The sequence below is a fragment of the Manis pentadactyla genome, chromosome 6 (assembly GCF_030020395.1).
Source record: "Manis pentadactyla isolate mManPen7 chromosome 6, mManPen7.hap1, whole genome shotgun sequence".
Taxonomy (NCBI): Eukaryota; Metazoa; Chordata; class Mammalia; order Pholidota; family Manidae; genus Manis; species Manis pentadactyla.
In genome coordinates, this window is record NC_080024.1 from 156131186 (window position 1) to 156150101 (window position 18916).

Sequence of the window (18916 nt, forward strand, 5' to 3'; positions counted from 1 at the left end):
CAGAATTTTCTGTGAGGAGTGGGCCCTGCCTGCCTTTTACCCGATATGTAGTAGGCAGACCCACGGGCGGGACCCCACACCCGCGAGCTCTCCCAGTGCAGCCCGTGCAGCCCAGACACGGGACACACCCACACCCGGACCTGATGCTGACTCCGAGATTAGGTGACCGAATCCATATGTACTTGGGTTACAGAACAAACTGTTCCACTGTGAGCTGTAAACCCGTGATGGACCAATAAGCCAGTGAGAGGGTAGTTGCACAGGGCAGAGCTCTCTGATCAGTGGTGTTCGGGGTTGGGGGAGCCTTCTGTCCTGAGGGCAGACACTGAGCCCTGACCGCGGTGACCTGAGCCCACGGGGAGCCCGGCCCGGCCGTGCAGCTGTCAGACCTCACGCGGGGACGCAGCAAAGCCCTGCGCGGCAGAGCCTTCAATGTTAGCGTCGCCTGCTGTGGCCCCGGCGGGTGTCCTGAGAACAGGAGACGGTCGTAGATGGCCAAGACCCCCAGAGCACTGGCACCCGGGGACGCCCTCTTCCAGTCGCCGTCAGCGCCCTCAGGCGGGTCGCAGGGCCCCGGGGAGCCCCTTCCCTCCCCCTGCTCACCACCTCCCCTCCTGCACCGGGCCGGCCTTTGGCCTCCCTCGGCTGGAACGCCGCCCCTCCCCTAGTGTGGCCAGCCCCTCCTCTCCTTCACGTCTTTGCCAAATGTCACCGGCTCAGGGAGGCCTTGCCCAGCCACCCTCCCTGGGTTGCAGCTGCCTACCTGACTTCCGCCCTGCGTCCTCCCGACCACCTCACCCCAGCACTGGGACACATGCTCCTTGGAAGGCTCTGGACTGGGTGAGGTGCTCCCAGCACCCAAAGAGCACCCACAGGTGCCCTGCCCGCCGGGCAGCCTCTGGCCCCCGGTGCGCTCGCACAGATGGCCTGGACTCAGCCCCTGTGCTGGGGGCACTCGACCAGTCTGCCGCTCACCCACAGGGGCAAGCCTGTGGCTGTGTTGATCCTGAGGCCTGCCCATTGGGACAGCCACCATCAAGGCTGGCATTGTTACTAGCGGTAGTGCAGCTCGTTTCTATGCATCCCTGCGCAGGACACCTCACTGAGCACAGTGCACGCGCTCACCACCGTCTCCCCTCACAACAGTTTTCATCCTACGTTACCCTATTTTTAGAGGAGGAAACCCCGTCTCAGGTCACAGGTCAAGGCCACAGCGCTAACAGATAGTGGGCTTGTGTCCATGTGATGACGACGCCTGTGTTAGTCGATGAGATGGCCCTCCTGGGGGCCTCGCGTCTGCCCGGGGGCAGCCCTTTGTCAGCTTGGCTCCTGCGCCCTCCCTGGGGGCAGAGATGCTGCTGCTTTGGCCTGACCTTCCAGAAGGGGTCAGTACCCCCGGCTGCCCCCACCTCCCAGGGCCCGGCCAGAGCCTGGTGCCACCCACCGCAAGCTCCCCAGGGTGCTGCATGGGGCACAGAGCTCGCCCAGGAAGCCCTGGAGAAATGCTTGCTGCATGGGCAAGCGGGCCGCACTGCCTTGTGGGAAAGCAGCGGGAAGAGGCCAGGAGGCCACCCCAGCGCCCCCGGCACCCCCGGCCCCAGCGCGCCCCAATGTCCAGAAGGGTTACGTTACCAGTTTGAAGATCTTGGAAAGCGTGCCCTGGGCGTCATGGGCCCCCTTGAGCCCCTTGTGAGCAGATTTGTAGTCGGAAGCCCGGCCTCCATAGCCGAATCCCGGCCTCTGCCCCTCGGCCCCCTGTAAGACAGCAGAGGCGGCTGGGCTGAGCGGAGAGCTCTGCCCGGTGCTGCCAGCCCGACTGCCGGCGTGTTCCCAGATGCGTGCCTGCTGATTTCACGTAAAGACCAGACCTCTGCCTGCAGCAGCCGCTTCCCTTCACGCCATGTGGTTGAAGAGAAGACCCTTTACCCATGCGGGCTGCGGGAAGGGAGCACCCGGGGTCCCGAAACGGGCACACCCTCTCTCAGGAGGCACCGCGTGCCCCTCGTCTGCACAGACTGTCCATGTCTGCTCGGCTCTGCTGAGCATCTGCGGCACCAGGAGGGGCTCAGTGACATTTCCCAGCTCGGACCTTTCTAAGGCCTAAGGACAAAATTCTTAATTCTCTGGCCTTGGGGAGTCTCTCCACGGATGACCAGCAGCCCCGGCCATGGCTGGGGCACCTGGAGCGTGGCCCTGTGGGCCTGGGACCTGCGCCTCCTAGGTAGGGCCTGAGGCTCTCCAGCTGGTCAGATGCAAGGGCGCAGGTCAGGGCTGGCCAGCCAAGTTCCCATGCTGCGCAGCAGAGCCCACCCCAGGCACCAGCCACCTGAGCCGTCTCAGCCTGCCCGCCGGCATGTGACCTGGGGCAAGTGTCGGAACCTCTCTGACTTTGGTTTCCTCTTCCATAGAATGGGGGCAGTAATGGTCTCTTCCCTACAGAGCTGCTATGTGGATGCCGTGAGTCAATGGACGTGTGCCCTGAGGACGCAGCTAGGACTGGCCTGCCTGCCATCACTGTGGCAGCAAGATGTTGCACTGCGGCCAGCCCCTGCCTCCAACCAGCCTTCTCACTGCAGGGAAGCTAAGAAAGTTTGCTCTGTGGCACATAGTAGTGACAAATGCCTGCTGAAATATATTTGTGTCCCTAGGACCATTTTATTTTTCAGCGTGTTCTGGTTTCAAATGAGAGCATCGACTATAAGCAGGCAAACAGGCCTTGGGTTGGTGGACCCGCCCACACCTGGGGGCAGGGTGCCCCAGCCGATTGTGTGGTACCCGCAGGTGGGCAGGCTGCTGTGCACTCTCGGCTCGGGCCCTCCTCGCCACGTCAGGGTCTGAGATCTCACTTAGCTTTGCAACAAGAAATGGAGACTCTCCATAGGGTCCTGTCCTGAGAATTCTAGTAAACAAACCCAAACCGTGCCCTGATGGAGACCCCAGAACCCCCTGCGTCAGCCTGCAATCCTTTTAAGTTTCATAAACGTGTTTTCAGGCAGGAGGGAACTTGGGAACCTTCTAATGCACCCCTTTCCTTGGAGATGGGGTCTAGAAGTTTCAAGGGTCATCCAGTCCGCCACTCAGTTTTGGCAGGACTGGAGCTGGGCCATCTGACCAGGTTCCCCTCTCCAAGCTACTTCTATGGTTTCCTTGTCATGCAGCCTGGACTTGGGGACAGACACTGGCCACTCAGGACTGAGGCGGATGCCGCCATGGAAGATTTGGTTTCGAGGGTTATCAAGTGTTGCGAGGGACAGAGAGTGTGGCAGAGAAGGTTTAAGACCAGAGACAGAGGAAGGTCGGCACTGCCCCGAGTCAGGAGGTTTGCAGGCACCTGCTCTATGATGGCACAGAAGGAGGGGGGACGGCTAACAGCTGTGGTGCCCAGTGTAGGCACACATGCAATGGTAGAAAATCACACCCACTTGCCAGCACCAAATCGTTCTATTGCTTCCCTGCAAAAGTTAAACACTTCTGAGAAATGACTTAATGATTGCTTTTCAGATTGACAGTCTGCTCGACTCTTCCTCCTTTCAAATTCTTGGTCCTTTGTTTCTTTGGACAACCTAGAATTTACCAGAAAACATACAATATAGTTTACAAAAGGGATGTGGGGACTTTTTCAGAAACTGCAAACAGCAAGACAGTCCTGCAGCTCTAGAGAACAGACACACAAGCAAACGAAGTACAGAGAACTTTGCTTTGAAGAAAGAGAAATTTAACAAACATTAGTAGGACCAAAACGGAGGGGTGGAAAGGCATGCAGGGGTCCTCCTGGTCAGCAGCCAGGCACAGAGGCCTGCAGGGACGGCGGGAGGCCGGTCTGCCCTGCCCTCACTGCGCCTCCTGGGGGGGCTGCACAGTGCTCAGGGTCGGCGCCTAGGAAGTTAAGAGGCAGATCAAGCGGTTATTAAAATAAGATTTCTGGGTCAAAACTGAATTTCATTCTTCAGTATCATCTTTGTCTCCTGCCAGCACAGAAAGTCAAGAACTGGCTGTGAGCACTCTCCCATGCAAGCTTTCTGTCATTATCATCCTTTTGTGAAAGCGTTAGGTCAGAGAAGGGCTCACATGTCTGTATGGAAAATGTTCCAGCAAAAACTCAGTTCGTAAGTCCATGTAATAATGTTTTGGAGCAATTCAAGACCTTTACAGAATCGTCTCCTTGTCTCTGAGGGCACCCTCGACCCCTTTCCCTCCCTTTCTGTTTTTTTGTCCTTCCTTGTTCTTTCTTTCCATCCACCTATCTATCCATCCATCCATCCATCCTTCCATCCACATGATGCTTATTAATCCAGCCGTGCACATGGAGGCGTTGCCCTAGAGAACAGTGTATGGGCTTCTGAAGACAGATAATCCCTGGCCATAGGTTAGTGGTTTTTCTTCTAAAAATGTTGACTTTTATGTAAGAACCATGTGTAGTACTTACTAGTAGCTACTGTGTATAAGTTTGGTTAGAATACACTGAGAGGCATTTTAAGTTGGCCCAGACAACAATAATCACTAGTATCTAGAAAGTGAGCAAATTGGCCATTTAAAATCTTCATTGACCCCCTTGTTCTCAGTATTACAAAGCCTAATGTTCCAAAAAGGGTCTCCCTGGTGGCTTGCTGTCTAAGCTTCAGTGATTACTGAAACACAGACAAGACCAGCATCTTGGGATTGATGAGGTTATTATAAACCAGATGACTGGATTCAGCATCTTTCTCTCTCCTTAGCAGTGTCATTGTTCCTCAACAAAACTCCAGCACCGGAGGGAGGGCTGCTTGTTGAGACAGGCCCACCCTCAGGCTGCTGGGACTGGGCTCTCGTAGCCCTGGGAGGAAGCCGGGGGTTCCCTAAACAGGGCACTGCTCTTGCCCCAGGCAGGCGCCCGGCCCAGTCCTCTGGGAGCCCTTGGGGATGCTGGGCTTGGCCTGGAGGCCTGGGCCCTGCTGGAAGCCAGCTGCGGGGAAGCGCCCATCTCCCTCAGGGAGAGAACACAGCCCCCAGAGCTGGACAAGCCTGGCTTGGCGGGAGAGAAAGGTGAGGCCGCAGAGCAATGGAAACAGAGCAGAATGTAAAGGTGAGGGGCTGTGAGGACGGGAAGGGAGAGGACGCTGCATGGCACGCGTTTGTCACCTACCCAGCTAAGTCTGCCCAGGGACAGTCCCCGGCCCTGTGTGAGGAAGAGAGAATGACACTGGGGTCAGTGCAGGCAAAGAACATTCTTACAATAAACAAGGAACAAATCAATCTAGCACTGAGACGGCAGGCAGGTATTTTCACACTGCATATCCCAGGGGTTGGCGGCGGCCACCTGGAGCTTCTCAGGGATGCTTCCGAGGGGGGCTTAGAGGGAAGGAGTGTGGGATCCACTGGCTCTGTCTGCACGGTCGTAGGAGGGGCAACCGCCATGCACTTCTCAGCCTGGGATCCACACGGCAGAGCATTCTGGGATGAAGTCAGGTAGCTATGGGTCCAGCCCTCTCTTTGGTACATTTAGAGATTTGGGGGAAGATCTAGACATGAAGTGATGATTCATCAAGAGGTTCAGAGCTCTTACCTTTCCTTGCGATGGAGGAGGTGTGCGAGGTGTCACCTACAAGACACACAGGGAAAGGTGAGGGGACGGGACCCCCCTCCACAGTAGCCCTGACCCTCTTTGTCTGAGTCGCATTTGTCCCCTCCTTGTTCCTGACTAGCCCCCGTTTGCGGACAGGGTCTTCGTCTATTAGAGATGGGAAGCCACGCACACTGCCTGGCTTCCCCATTTCTGTCCTAGTTGAATGGAAACACAGAACGTGAGAACCTGAAATCATCCGGTGCTCGGCAGCTCTCCCGGGGCACCGGGCCGTACTTCCGAGGACGGGGAGCACAGCAGAGGCTCTACAGCTAGGAGCTGCGCGTCTCAGCGTGCGTCCTCTGACACATCCGTTAGACACTGAGGGTGACGGCGAACTTCACTCACCACCACCCTTCTTTGAGGTTGGAAGAAAAGTGTCCCCCGATATTCAGAAGGAATGCCCTCAGGTCTGTGGCTTCTAAAACCCACGTACGAACATGCAAACTATCATCTTTAAGTGTCTGCTGCACAGAAAGTTTTTAATTAGAAGATTGTGGTTTTGCTTCTGTGTCTCTGGACTTTATTTTTTAGAGCAGTTTTAGGTTTCTAGAAAAAATGCGCAGAGAAGTCACCGAGGGCTCCCAGGGCGCCCCCTCGGGTCCTGCCGTCTCCCTGTACATCAGTGTGGCTTGGTCGTTAGGACTGGCGACCTACTGATACGTCACTACTGACCAGCGTCCTTGGGTCCCGTTAGGGCTCCCTCTCTGTGCGGCGCGTCCCATGGGTTTGGACATTGTGTGAGGTGTGGCCACCATCGCGGTGACCTGCGGAGTGGCTGCCCTGCCCTAAAAATGCCCTGGGCTCTGCCTGTTCATCCTCCTCCCCAGCCCCTTGTCACTGACCCGTAGTTTTGCGGAGCCTGTTTTAAACCGAGCATCTCATAGCAGCTTAGCAAAAGGGGCAGGTTCCTTGGAAGGGCACAGAACTCCCTGAGATGAGCGCCCCCCAGGGAGGGGCAGCTGACACCCAGGGGCATCCCCGCTCCCCAGGGACTCGGACCCCAGTCCCTCCTCCCTGCGGCCGGGCCGCCGGCAGGGGCGCACTCACGATGTTCTTGAAGAAGTGGACAACCGGGTGCTCCTCTTGGGGCCGGCCGTGCGACTTCTGGGGCAGGGAGCCGTAGTGGGTGGTTCTGGCCGCGTGGTGCCCATCCTGAAAGACAGGGCACAGCCTCCTCAGGACGGGCCTGTGGCCCCAGGGAGCTGCCCGGGCGCTCTGTGGGTCTGGGCTCCCCTGGACCTGGACCTCGTGCTAGGAAGCCACTGATGCAGCACTGCCAGGCCTGTGGAGGGCTGGGGACACAGAGGGCAGGGGGCGCGGCGGGCAGTGGGTGCAGAGGGCAGGGGGCACAGGGCAGGAGCACGGCCGCAGGGGCCCGGGGTGGGACGCTGGCGGTGGGATGCGCATCTGGCGGCGACTCGGTCTGCGAAGGGCGGGGAGGGAGATGCGGGCGGCAGGCCGTGCCCCCCAGGCTGCCGGCGTGGCCCCAGGGCGGTGGGCGGCGGGCGGCGGGGGCCCCTGCCCGTCCTCGCTCCGGCGCCGCGGCTGCCGCCCCAGCCACACCCCAGCCGCGCACCTCCCCGGGGTCCCAGCCTCTCCCGGCCCAGAGCCCCCGCCGCCGCTGTCCCCCCGTGCGTCCTGCTCCTGCCCCAGCACGGCGGCTTCTCTCCTCCGGCCCGGGCGCCCTGGGAGACGCGGTGCCACGCGGCCTGCCCCGATTTTCCCCGCGTCCTGAGCCCTTGTCTCAGCCCCGGGTGGGCGCCGCCTCACCGTCCCTCGAACAAGGCGCCTGCCGGGGCCGCCCTGCTCAGCCCCGGGTCCAAATCCCTCCTCCTCGCCGTGCTGGCGGAGCAGAGGCTTCGCTCCCAGCCGCTCCGTGCTCCGCAGAAGGTTCCGGAGCACAGGTGAGGGCCCCCGTCCCTGCCCTCCACAAATAGCCGGGGGCCACCTGTGCCCACTGATGAGCGCATTCCTGGGCAGGTGCCCCACGCTGTCCTCAGCCGCCGTAGGAGCTGCTTGGCAGCCCCACCGCGCCCCTGCCGCCCGCTCCGCGGGGCGCCTGCCCCTCCCTCGGCCGTGCCCAGCACCACCCTCCTGATCCTCAGAGGGGACCACCGGTTGTCGCCTGCGTTTGCACGAGGGCCTCCTGCTGGCTGCGGTGCCCCTCCCCCTTGTGCCCCTCTTCAGGCCTGTGTGTCCTGCGCCGACTTTTCCAGCTCCCCTGGGCAGCACCGGTTCTGTGCCCTGCACTCTAAAGCCCCTCAGGGAGGGGTGCCGACAGCCTGCCCATGTGCTGTCTCCCTGTCCTCACCGGCTTTGGGGGCGCTTGGGATTGGAATTGCCCACACAGAAGCAGCAGAAGGAACTAGGTCTTGCTGTGCACATGGCAGGCAGGCAGAAGATGCTGTGGGCAGAGAGCTGGCGCCTTGCAGGGACTGTGGAGACCCCTGGTCCTTATTCTAACTTGTTCTCCCTGCTGATATTGCAGGAACCTAAATAAGCTGCTTCTCCTCCTCTCTCTCACCCAATGCCTTTCTGAATTTACTGACCAATCAGACTCATTCACTGCCAGCCAACCTCATATGTTCTTCTCCAGTGAAAGTGCGTGTATGAATAAGAATCAAAATGCAAAACAGGTGAGCCGGGACAACATGGGTGTGAACTGTGTGGGTCCACCTGTATGTGGGGTTTTACCAATAAATATACTGGAAAATGTTATTGGTAAGGCTTCCAGCCAACAATAGGAATCCATAGTTAAGTTTTTTGGTATTTTTAGTTAATTCAAAAGTTATACACTGATTTTCAACTGCCCTGGCTGTCAGGGCCCCACCCCCTGCTAACATTGTTCAGGGTCAACTGTACTTACTTTACAACAAGTATCTTCATATGTCTAATGTCTGCCAGGGGAAGTTATTTATTAGACACCATCCTAGTGGCCTGATAGAGTTAAAGCAGCTCAAATTTAGTACAACTTACTTTCCCCTTGATGTTTATCTACCATTTGTCTGCATATGCCATGTATGGGATATTGAGTCACAGGAACATCATGCACCTTTAATTTCTATAGCTATATGGAAATGGAAAGAACCAAAACAGCCAAACAATTGTGAAAAAGAAAAAAGAAGTCAGAGGAATCAGATCACTTGATTTTCAGGCCGCTCCGTACCTGCGGTGACTAAGGCCATGCGGTAATTGGGGGGGAGACAGACCCAAAAGATCAGCAGGACACTGTGCGCCCAGAAACAGACCCACAAAAATGTGATCAGGGGATTTTTGACAAAGGTGCAAAGATAATTCAGTGGAGAAGGGATAAGCTTTTCAGCAAAGGGATTGGAACAATTTCACATCCACATCCAAAAAGATGAAACTCAACCCAGTCACACCTTATACAAAAATTAACCCAAAATGGATCATAGATCTCTACCTACAATATAAAACTCTAAAATTTTAGAAGGAAACATAGAAGAAAATCTTCATGACCTGGGAGCAGACGATAAATTCTGACACTGAAAGCATGAACCATAAAAGAAAAAACTGATAAATTGTTTTACAAAAGATGCTGTTAAGAGAATAAAAAGATAAGCTACAGATTGAAAGGAAATATTTGCAAATCACATACATGACAAAGCACTTGAAACCAAATGATTTCAAAACTCACTCTCAAAACTCAATGATTAAATGACAACCCAGTAAATATGGACAAAACATTGAGTGAATGCTTCATCCAAGAAGACAGATAGAAGGCAAATGAGTACGTGGAAAGACATCGTCAGCCTTTAGAAAGATGCAAACCAAGATCAGGAGATACGACTACACCCCCGTAAAAATGGCTAAAATAAAAAACACTGACAGCATGAAGTGTTGACAGGGATGGGGAGCAACTGGAGCTTGTGTGCATTGCTGGCGGGGATGGAGAATGGGACGGCCACTCTGTAAAACACCGTGGCGGTTTCTTAAAAGTTAACCATAGGCTTCCCATGTGACCCAGCAATCCCACTTCCTGCTTTGAATGACAGAAGAGAACTTACATATATTTTGGAACTGATTTTTCTAATGCATAGATTAGTCACCAATTTTTTGATGGAAAAATAATTTAAATCTTAAATGAAAACTGCCATACATAAAAAATAGCTCTACACGTATGTTTATTAGCAGCTCACTTCATAATCATTAATCCGCAAACGACCAAGTATCCATCAGTGAGAGAGGGGTGGACTGCACACGGACACCGTGGGGGCCTAGTCAGCAGAGGGAACAGAAGTTCTGCACATGCCACGGTTCACAGGTGTCCCCAGCGTGGTGTGCCGAGTGCATTATTCTGAAAACATTTCGTTCTGTGTAATGTGATCTCATTTAGGTGACGTTCATCAGAAGTTAAACCCCAGGGAGGGTGGCCAGACAGCAGTTGTCAGGGGAAGGGTGGGGTGTGGCTGATCGAATGCAAGACAGTGGGTTTGGGGTGAAGTGTCTCTACTGCGGTGGCCACACGGAAGTGTACATGTGCTAAAATTCACACACCGGTACACCCAGACCAGTCAATTGTACTGCATGTTAACATACACACGAAAATCAGGCCTTGTGATATGGCAGGTCAGCGGGCACCCCGCCTCTTACTCAGGTAAGCCTGATCGTCCTAATGAGCGTGTGCCCCCTCTGCCAGCAGGTCTCCGCCTTCCAAATCTGTTTTCTGACCCACGCGGCACCTTTAGGCCGTTACCCCTCACTTGGCAGGCAGCTGGCCTCTCAGCTAAATTTTGATCTTCTGAGGAGAAGATTTTGAAGGACAAGAGTCTGTGTGACTCCCAGAGCTCCTGACAGTTCGCCTCACATAGCGGAGCAGCCACTGTGAAATGGGCAAAGGAACAAGAAAGAGGCCATGCACTGCTGCAGCCTCGGGGAAGAGCACGCGGCTGCGAGCTGGCCGGCCCTGGTCCTGACCCCAAACCCGCAGGCCTGGGCCAGTGCCCGCACTTGGCGCCTCTGCCTCCAGCGCGAAACGGCCAGGCTGCAACCGAGACTCGGGGAGTTTCCAGCTCTGGGCTTCGCTGAGACGCCACCGAACAGCAGCCGAGGCAGACAGCGCGTCTCGGCCGCCCGTGGCTGGGCGCTTCCTGAGGCGGCACCTGCTCCTCCGTGAGCCACCCAGGAGCTCCTGCGAGCACAGGAAGGAGGCAGAATGGCGCCTCGGCAGTCATGCGATAGTGCCCGCGTGCCGTGGGGGCGGCGCCCTGAGTCACCCTCGAACGATTGCTTTTGTGGTAAGATGCACATGACGTGAACTGTGCAGCTTTAAGCATTTGAAAGTGTGCAGTTCAGCTCCATGGGTACATTCATGCTGTCGGGCAGCCTTCCCCACCATCACCTGCAGAACTTTCTGCCCCCAAATCATCCCATGAAACAGCTCCCCACACGATGCCCCAGTCCCAGAAGCACCACCATCCCTCCTGCCCTCGGGCCGTCCAGCCTAGGACCACCTATCATGGACTCACAGGCCTCGGCCTGCAGCGTCCGGCTTCTCTCACTCGGCCTGTTGTTCTCCGGGCCCCCCATGCAGTGGCCAGTGGCAGATGTACTTCCTGTCTAAGGCTGGATAATATTCCACCACGTGGACATGGCACACCTCGTTTATCGGTTTGTCCATTGCTGGGCATTTGGGGTGTTTCTACCTACCATCTGGTGGCTGTGCTGCATCCCCTGGTCTGGTCTGGCCACGACGTTTCCCTGGCCCCTGATGACTGGCAGAAGGGAGGCCCCCAATCCCACCCCCTCCCTGAGCAGCTGAAGCAGGCTGGCTGGCAGTGAGTGCTTGATGGAATGGCACACACCCGGTGCCCTACACCAGCTGCTCTGCCAGGCGTGCCCATACCCGTGGATGTCAGCTGGCGGGCCTGCGTCTCCCCCTCTCGCAAGTGGTGGGCTCCTTACCTGCAGTGCATCCAGGGCTGCTGGGCACGTGGTCAGTGTGGGGCTACCTTCAGCCCGGCAGGAGCCCCTGGCAGGCCGGCGGAGTGCCTCACAGACAGAGGGCTTTGGGCTCGCCTGTGATTCTTTACATCTCATGCGGCACAGTACTTAATATTTTCTCACACCTCGCTGTCCACAGGGTGAGGCTCCCAGGGCAGGAAGGTGGCCCCATCAGCCTCACTGCCCAGCTGGGGCTGAGAATCCCTGGGGGGCCTGGGCCGCTCCCCCGGCTGCTGCCTCAGATGAAGAGGTCGCCTTCACCGAGGCCCCCAAACCCGGCTGCCTAACGCAGGAAGGATTTGTGTTGCTAAGTTAGTCTTTAAGACACACGTTTAATAATTCTCTGATGAAGCACCTCTTGGGTTCACTAATGCTAAAAAAAAGTGCTCAAATGGCTCACATTCTATAGTCATCGCCGAGCTCGCGGCTCCTTGTCCACGTTCACTTGCTATGTGCTAAATTTACCCTGCAGGAGATTAAAGGCAAACGAGGAATTCTGAGGTCAGGTGCCTTTCCTTGCATCCTGATTAATAAAACAACACCTTCCTGGTGGCAAACAACCGGGTGCAGGGCAGGCAGCACCTGCTGGCTGGCCGTGAGTGGCCCAGGAGGTGGCGGGTCGCGGGAGCCCACCCCACTGCCCTCGTCTGTAGCGAGGCTGGGGCCTCTTCACAGCACCTGCACAGTCTGTGGCGCCCAAAATTTGGGACAAGTCGATGCAAAAAAGTAGTCTAATTTTTTTTAAATGAAAGCTTTTTGATTGGTGAAAAATCATACTAACTATATAAAGATGTTAAATAAATAGTTTGCAGAAGAAATGGTCCCACTTAGGGGTGACCTTGGTTCCCTTTGGGTGAAACCGTGCTCAGACCTGGCTGTTGCAGAACCACAGAGGGGCAGGCACCTGGAAGCGTGGCTGCAGCTTGCACAGCATCACAACTGTTGTTGTGTTACTCCTTTTTTTGCGTCCTGATTAACAAAACACCACCTTCTTGATGGCAAATAACAGTATGCTGAAAAAGTTTCCAAGACCATGATAGGAGGGCTGTGGGACAACCAGTTCATTAATTTTTAGGTAAGTTGCTCTTTGCATCTCCGTTTCATTGGCCTGTTTTTGTAGAATTAAGTTTATTTTTCCTCCACTCGCGATAATGTCCTTCACCAGAGGGGGGAGCTCGTGCTCCTGGCTTCTGGGCAGCTTCACTTCCTCTCTCCAATGCCAGGAGGGGATTTGAATTGTTTTCCAGTTGGCTAAAGAGTTGGAAGTTCTTAAACTTTTATGTAATACCAGGCGATTAGTGTTCACCTGACACATCTGAAGATCGAAGGTCACCAGGTCGGGTAAAGATCCATTCCTTTGTCTATAGTGGCTGTTCTGTGTAAATAAGGATGGGGCATTTGTGCCATTGTCTGCTTTTGGATATGACTGGAGACATGTGGATGGCTTGTTCCTGCCCAGAAGAAAATGATCTATCTGGAAAAACTTAATATTCGTTGTACCCAGTGTTCTGTGGCTGGGGAGCGGTGGGGAAGGAGTCCCAGCCCTTTATTTCTTGTCTCACAGAGGAAGTTAAACTCTTTCCTAAATCAGCTACCAGAATGCCAGTGAATGAATTAGGGATTCCATGGTTCTGGGGCATCCGGGCCTCTGTGTGCCCCCCCCACTCACAGGGCTGCGCCCCCTCCCCGTTGGACCAGGCACTGCCCAGACATCAGTTTGCCTGTTTTTTCTCTTCCAGATCAATGATATGGGACAGGTGCCAAGGTGGAGCCGGGAGAATATAATGAATCACGAGCTACATCAGCATAAATAAATGCACCCGGGAGGCTGCCCACATGCAGACTGTTTACAGTAGTTATGTCGTCAACCACAAGCCTGGCAGAGGACCAACTGTCTTTCTGGTATTTTAAACTAAAATTCCTAAAGCCTGCACCCCTGTACCTCTCCCCAGTATAAGGACTGTTTGTGATGTGGCGGTGTGGGGTGCCCTGCATGCTAGGACATCTTCAGGCAGCCAAGCATGCCCTGGCCCCCTTCAGATGGCCTGCATTAACAGAGAGCACACGTGCCCCTCCGCTTCGGCTCTGCTGCGCGCTAGCTGCGGGGAAGTCGGTCCTTCCGACCCAATGCGTTTCTGATAAGGAGTGTGGGCAATATCTGCTCCTTGTTTTCTACATGATGGAGAAGACATGAGCTCTGTGTGGAGCTGCTATTTGGAAACCTCTGTCCTGTTATACACTTGGAATCGAGCACTGTCCTAGGGGCCACCAAGGCAGGCGTTCCTCCCACCAGGCTTTTACCATCTCCACCCATTGGTGGCCTGGGGTGGTGTGGATAAAGTGCAGGTTCCTGTGGCCAGGATTCTCACCTGGCCCTGCTTGGCTAGCTCACTACACATGTGTGGGCAATACGTTATTGACTCTATATAAAGAGCCCCGCCCAGTGCTCTGGTGGCACGGCTGCAGGGCTGCAGGAAAGCAGAGCGTGGAGGCTGGAGTGCTGGCAGCGCCAAGGACAGAGACTGAGACAGCTGTGCAGGCAGAGAGGCCCAGAGGCAGAGACTGCTTGCTGCCTGCAGACCCGCTCTAAGTGGACAGGATTCTAGTGATTGACCTGCCACCGTGGAAATAAAGTTGGGTATAAACCCTTTCACCCCAAGAACATTCTACTGTCATTTCCTCAGTCTCATTGAATCCGTAGTGAACTTGCCCTGGGCTGAAACTCATTGGCAAGACAGGTGAGTCACTGCAGAGTCCTCCATGGCACTCCCATTTGGCGGTCACCCGGGTCGCCCGACGTCAGCAAGCATCCTGGGAAGGGGGCCCTGACCCCGCTGGAGGCCACCTGTCGCTGCCTCCGTCTGTATCACAGTCTGTGAGGCCTCTACAGAGCATCATGTTACAAGGTTGCCTCTTGATTTGCCTCAAATATGTCCAGAAAGTAACACCAGTGGCTGAAAGCAGTGATGATTTTCTTCTCGGCACTCTGGTAGTCAAGTAAATCATCCGCATGGTAAGAATGTACATTGTCTCCATGCCCCCAAAGGGTCCCATGTAGGGAGCAAAGAAAGTGGCTCTACTCAGGTTTAAGACACAGGTGCACTGACGACGTGGCTCAGCACAGCTCTGAAGTGACCACGTTGTTTTATAGACATGGAAATCGATTCTCGGGGGGCTAAGTGACGTACTTGCCAGGTCTCCTGATTTTTAGGGCTTGATGTTTGTTTCAGCCGCTTCACCAGGCAGGTGAGACTTGTGGATTCGCGGTGGCACCAGAGGCTGGTGTCCAACCCTGAGACTCGGCAGCTGACAAGAGAAATTCACAGCCCAGCCGTGCAAACAAAGGAGGAAGTATGGGGGGAAGAATGACTTTTTAAGATTGTGGGTTTATTTTTTTCAAGGACTGTACACTTCTTTTATGTTAAGTTGAGAGGGTATGATGAACTAGAAATAAAAATGTGCTCATATATAAGAAAAAGAAATTAACATCCATTGTTAGAGTCAAAAATGACGGTTAAGGTCCAGAGAATTTGGGAGGTGCACGTCTGTTCTTCACTAGAAAACCAGTTCCTACTCATTTTGGTAAATATAGATAGCAAGATTCAACAAATGCCAAGTCTAGTTCATGAGTTTTGAATCTCATTATCACTTTAGAGGATGCATGCTCCGTAATTAAAGCAAGGGCTGCTGGCCCCACTTCCCGTGGAAATGTTTCCCCACGACACAGGGAGACCAGGTTGCCTGCGTCTCTCGGCTTTGTTCATATGATCAGCACTGACCAACCAACCAGCCAGCCATCCAACAGGCACCTGATTTGTACCCCTTTCATTTACGGGTTGAACACCCCAGAATTCTGCATATATCCACCAAGTGGCAATAAAGACCTTTGCTATTCATTTAAGTGGCTTCACCAGAGGTGCTGGGAGGGGGAGAGTAAAGGAATTTGCTTTTCTTCCCCAGAGAAATCTTTGCTTTTGTGGCTCTTTCAGGAAACTCAGATCCAGAGAGCAAAGCGGTTAATCTCTGCACCCTCTTTGGACCCAGAATGTAGGCATCGTTTCTTTGACCTGCTGACCGTAGGGCAGAGCGACAGTGAGGCTTGGGACCCGTAAAGTGATTCTTTCTTGTGGAAGTGACACTAAGACCAAATAGGCTTCTTCTGTATGCTGTTCTTGATACTTCAGGTCCACGAAACACGGTTCACTGGGAAACTGAGGCTCTTTCTGTCCTTTTCCTCTCGCCCCACACTTCTTCCATGGCTTATGGAAATCCCTGACATGCCTCAGAAATCTCGCTTCGGGACTCATCATCCTCAAGGACTTCCTGAGAGAGGCGGCAGCGTGAATGGCCCCCTCCCTCTTGTAAACCCAGAAGGTCAGGGGACAGGGCCGTGCTGTCCTCCGCATGGTGGCCCAGGTGCTGAACGAGGCGCCGGTAAAATCAGTATGCCAGAGCACAGCGTGTGCGCCCCAGGTTGGCAGTGCGGCTGTGAACCGGCACATCCGTCTGCGAGCCGTCTGAGCTCTGAGCTTCCTCTCAGGGCAGACCCAGGCAAGCTCGGCGTGAGTCCGAGGCGGCGTCCTCAGTCCCCACACCCCCACCCCGACGATGCTCTGGCCATTCCCAGAACCCTCTCGACCAGGGGTTCCCTCGTTGCCACCCTCCCGGCCATTCGGCCTTGCTCCTAGTTTTGTTAATTCTTTCGGAGGAAGCACTTACTCCATTTCTGCTCAGACAGCTTCTGATGTGCCTCGGGCGTCAGGCTGGGGCCAGTTCTTTCTGTCTGAGCGTACGTGCCGTTTGCCCTGTGCTTTCGCCCTTTGCAAGTTGGACGGTATGTGTGCTCCTGAGTCCCCGACTGGAGTGGGTGTGATGACAGACACAGCCTTTCTTTCCCTGGAGCCACCTGTGGGTCACCAACGGCAGGCTCTTCTTCCCTGAAAAGATTAATTCACAGGCCAGCCTGTGACCTAGATGGAGGCCCGGGCCACCCGCTGGCTGTTCCGGTAACGGCCTCTCCTCAGATCCTGGGGGGTGAGGACGCAGGCAGGCGCGGAGACTGCAGGCCACAGCGCTGTGCGCCCTTCACGTTGTCCCTGGTTCTGCTCGGATGGGGCTGTCGCTTTGCCCCATGACCAGAGGGACCGGTTTCCAAGCTCGAGGGTTCCTGCTGTGGGCAGACTGCGGATCTGCAGCCAGAGAGGCAGACGCCGCTGTCCGAGACTCCGCGGGGACCATGTCCTCTGCTTTCCTCTCTGCAACGATGGCGTGAAAACGCCCTGCACCTCCTCTGTGGAGACGGCTCTGCCTTCATGCGAAGGCCAAGCAGCGGCTGGGATCAGGCCCCTCGGCAATGACAGAACGATGCCCCATGAATCACGGGCACAAGGCTGTTACCCTGGGCATGGAAGGAGTGCAGGGCCCCAGCCCAGAGCCTGCCGGGCGGCGATGATTGCTTCTCTGACCTGGGGTTTAATCTCACAGGGGCGCTGCGGCCGCCTCGTTTCCAAATCTCTGTCCCGGCAGGAGGAGGCGACGAGGAGAAGGCAGTGCGGGGGGCCCGCGGCCCTGTCAGAGCTCCTCTGCTGGGTGAGGCTCACAGACATGCTCTTTCCACCTGCAGGTCTCAGTCTGGTCCTAGGTCAGTGCCCCGTGTGCAGCCTGCCTCATGGGCCGCGTCGGGAGGGAGCGTGTCTGCGGTGGTCAGAGTGTCTCCACTGCTTATCAGATAAGCAGCCGCTCGGCTCCTTGTCTCAGGGAACGAGGGCTCAGGGCTCGGGGGCCCGATTGCTGCCCTGCAGGGAAGGCCCCCCACACCTTCCCAAGCTCAGGGCTGCTGAGCTGGTGGGGGTCCAGCTCCTTGCTCTCCTTCCAAACCGTGGGACTCGGGGTTGAACGCTGACTTTAACCACTCTGATTTTTTCACTTTGCCACTTTTAAAGGCCTCAGTGTGTGCAAAGTGTGTAGTACCTTGCAGCGTGAACACCAAGCAAACTTCCTAATAGAGGCATAGGCACACACCAAACCCAGGAGGCCTTTTCTTGGCTTGGAACTGAATTGCCTCCTTGCACAAATTGTGGGCAAGCAGTTTTAGGGACGGGGGGTCTGGAAATTTTTTCTTTGCAGGGAAAAGCTGAATAGCAGCAAGCTTTCCAATAGGGGGAGGCCATGAGCCGGGGCGCAGCTGCCCAGGAGCGGCCCCAGGGGACAGACCTCTGCCCATTCCAGGAAAGCGAGGCCCCGGGGGCAGCCAGATGGCCTCCCACACAAGCCAGCTCAGTCTTGATGGGGTGCCATCTGTGCTGGGTGCCCACGACTGGGTCTACAGGGCCCACCAAAATGCGCAGCCTTCAAAACTACTCAATGCTGGTCAGGGCCTTTTATTTGGCAATTATGAAGAAATATGACTCAGAACATCTGGAGCTGCAGGACCAGGGCCATCTCTGGACAGCCTTCATGTGTGGGCAGCGCCCTGGACACTTGAGGCTGGGCTTCTCGTGAGCAGAACGTCTTATCAGCCTGACGCATGAGGAGTTGCCCAGATACCCTGCTGACCGCCCTGGGCTGGTGAGAACTGTGTGACCACAGGCCGTTCCACAAGGATACACCGGTGGGGTCGTGGCCTTCAATGAAACATTCGGGACCGCTGATCCTGACGCTTTGCTTGACAGTTGAGGAAACAGGCCTGGGAGCAGAAGCCAGTGGCTGCAGCCAGGGCTGCTGAGTTGCAGATGGGAGACCCGGGCCTTCCAGGGCTGCACAGGCACCGCGTGTCGTCCAAGAATGGGGGGGAGGGGCAGGGTCGACGGCTGATTCACACGGGCCTCTGTGTTTCTGCCAGTTGGCACAGGAGCCCCGGTGTCGGCAGGACAGAAGGTCGGGTCGGCTGTGGTGCTGCCCCACAGGTGGGGAGGGGACAGGCAGGGCCAGGGCGGCGGGCAAGGTGCTGGCACTGGACCCAGGATGGGTGTCTCTGGTTCTGGCTGTGCCTTCCCGCAATGGGCAGGACTGGGCTCCGTGGGCTGCGGCGCACTGTGGGATGGGTGGCTGGTGTGGTCAGAGCTGGAGTGTTTGGGCACACATGGCACCCCGAGCTCTCCAGCAGCCAGGCCCCCGTGACCTCCCTGCAGAGGAACCAGGGAGGGTGGTGGGAGGGCGGTGAGAGCCGGCGCTCCCCTTGGTGCCTGACCCAGGGCCTGGACACAGTGCAGGCAGGACCAGTGCTTGTGCCGCCCCCACCCTGTGGGCTTGGGGGCGCCGGTGGCTGTGGCTGCAACTGCAAGAAGAGGGGGTGCTCTTCCCATGTGCGTGTTTCTCAGGTCCTCCCGTGCCGTCCGGCTTCTCCACTGT

At 55.9% G+C, this 18916-nt stretch overlaps 1 protein-coding gene across 11 annotated transcripts in view; it reads right to left on the reverse strand.

The window, feature by feature from the left end:
- The window catches only part of MBP (myelin basic protein), a 94072-nt gene that overhangs the window by 2051 nt on the left and 73105 nt on the right, over window positions 1–18916 (reverse strand). For 2 of the 11 annotated variants that reach the window (XM_036884176.2, XM_036884174.2), the window contains 4 exons: window positions 6650–6754; window positions 5543–5578; window positions 5123–5155; window positions 1633–1755 (listed from right to left, as the gene is read on the reverse strand). In XM_036884176.2, the coding sequence (XP_036740071.1) occupies window positions 1633–1755; window positions 5123–5155; window positions 5543–5578; window positions 6650–6754 (297 nt within the window). Of the gene's footprint in view, window positions 1–1067; window positions 1341–1632; window positions 1756–5122; window positions 5156–5542; window positions 5579–6649; window positions 6755–18916 lie in introns of those variants that run through there. The other 9 variants (XM_036884177.2, XM_036884175.2, XM_057504297.1 and 6 more) reach the window with 8 other exon arrangements.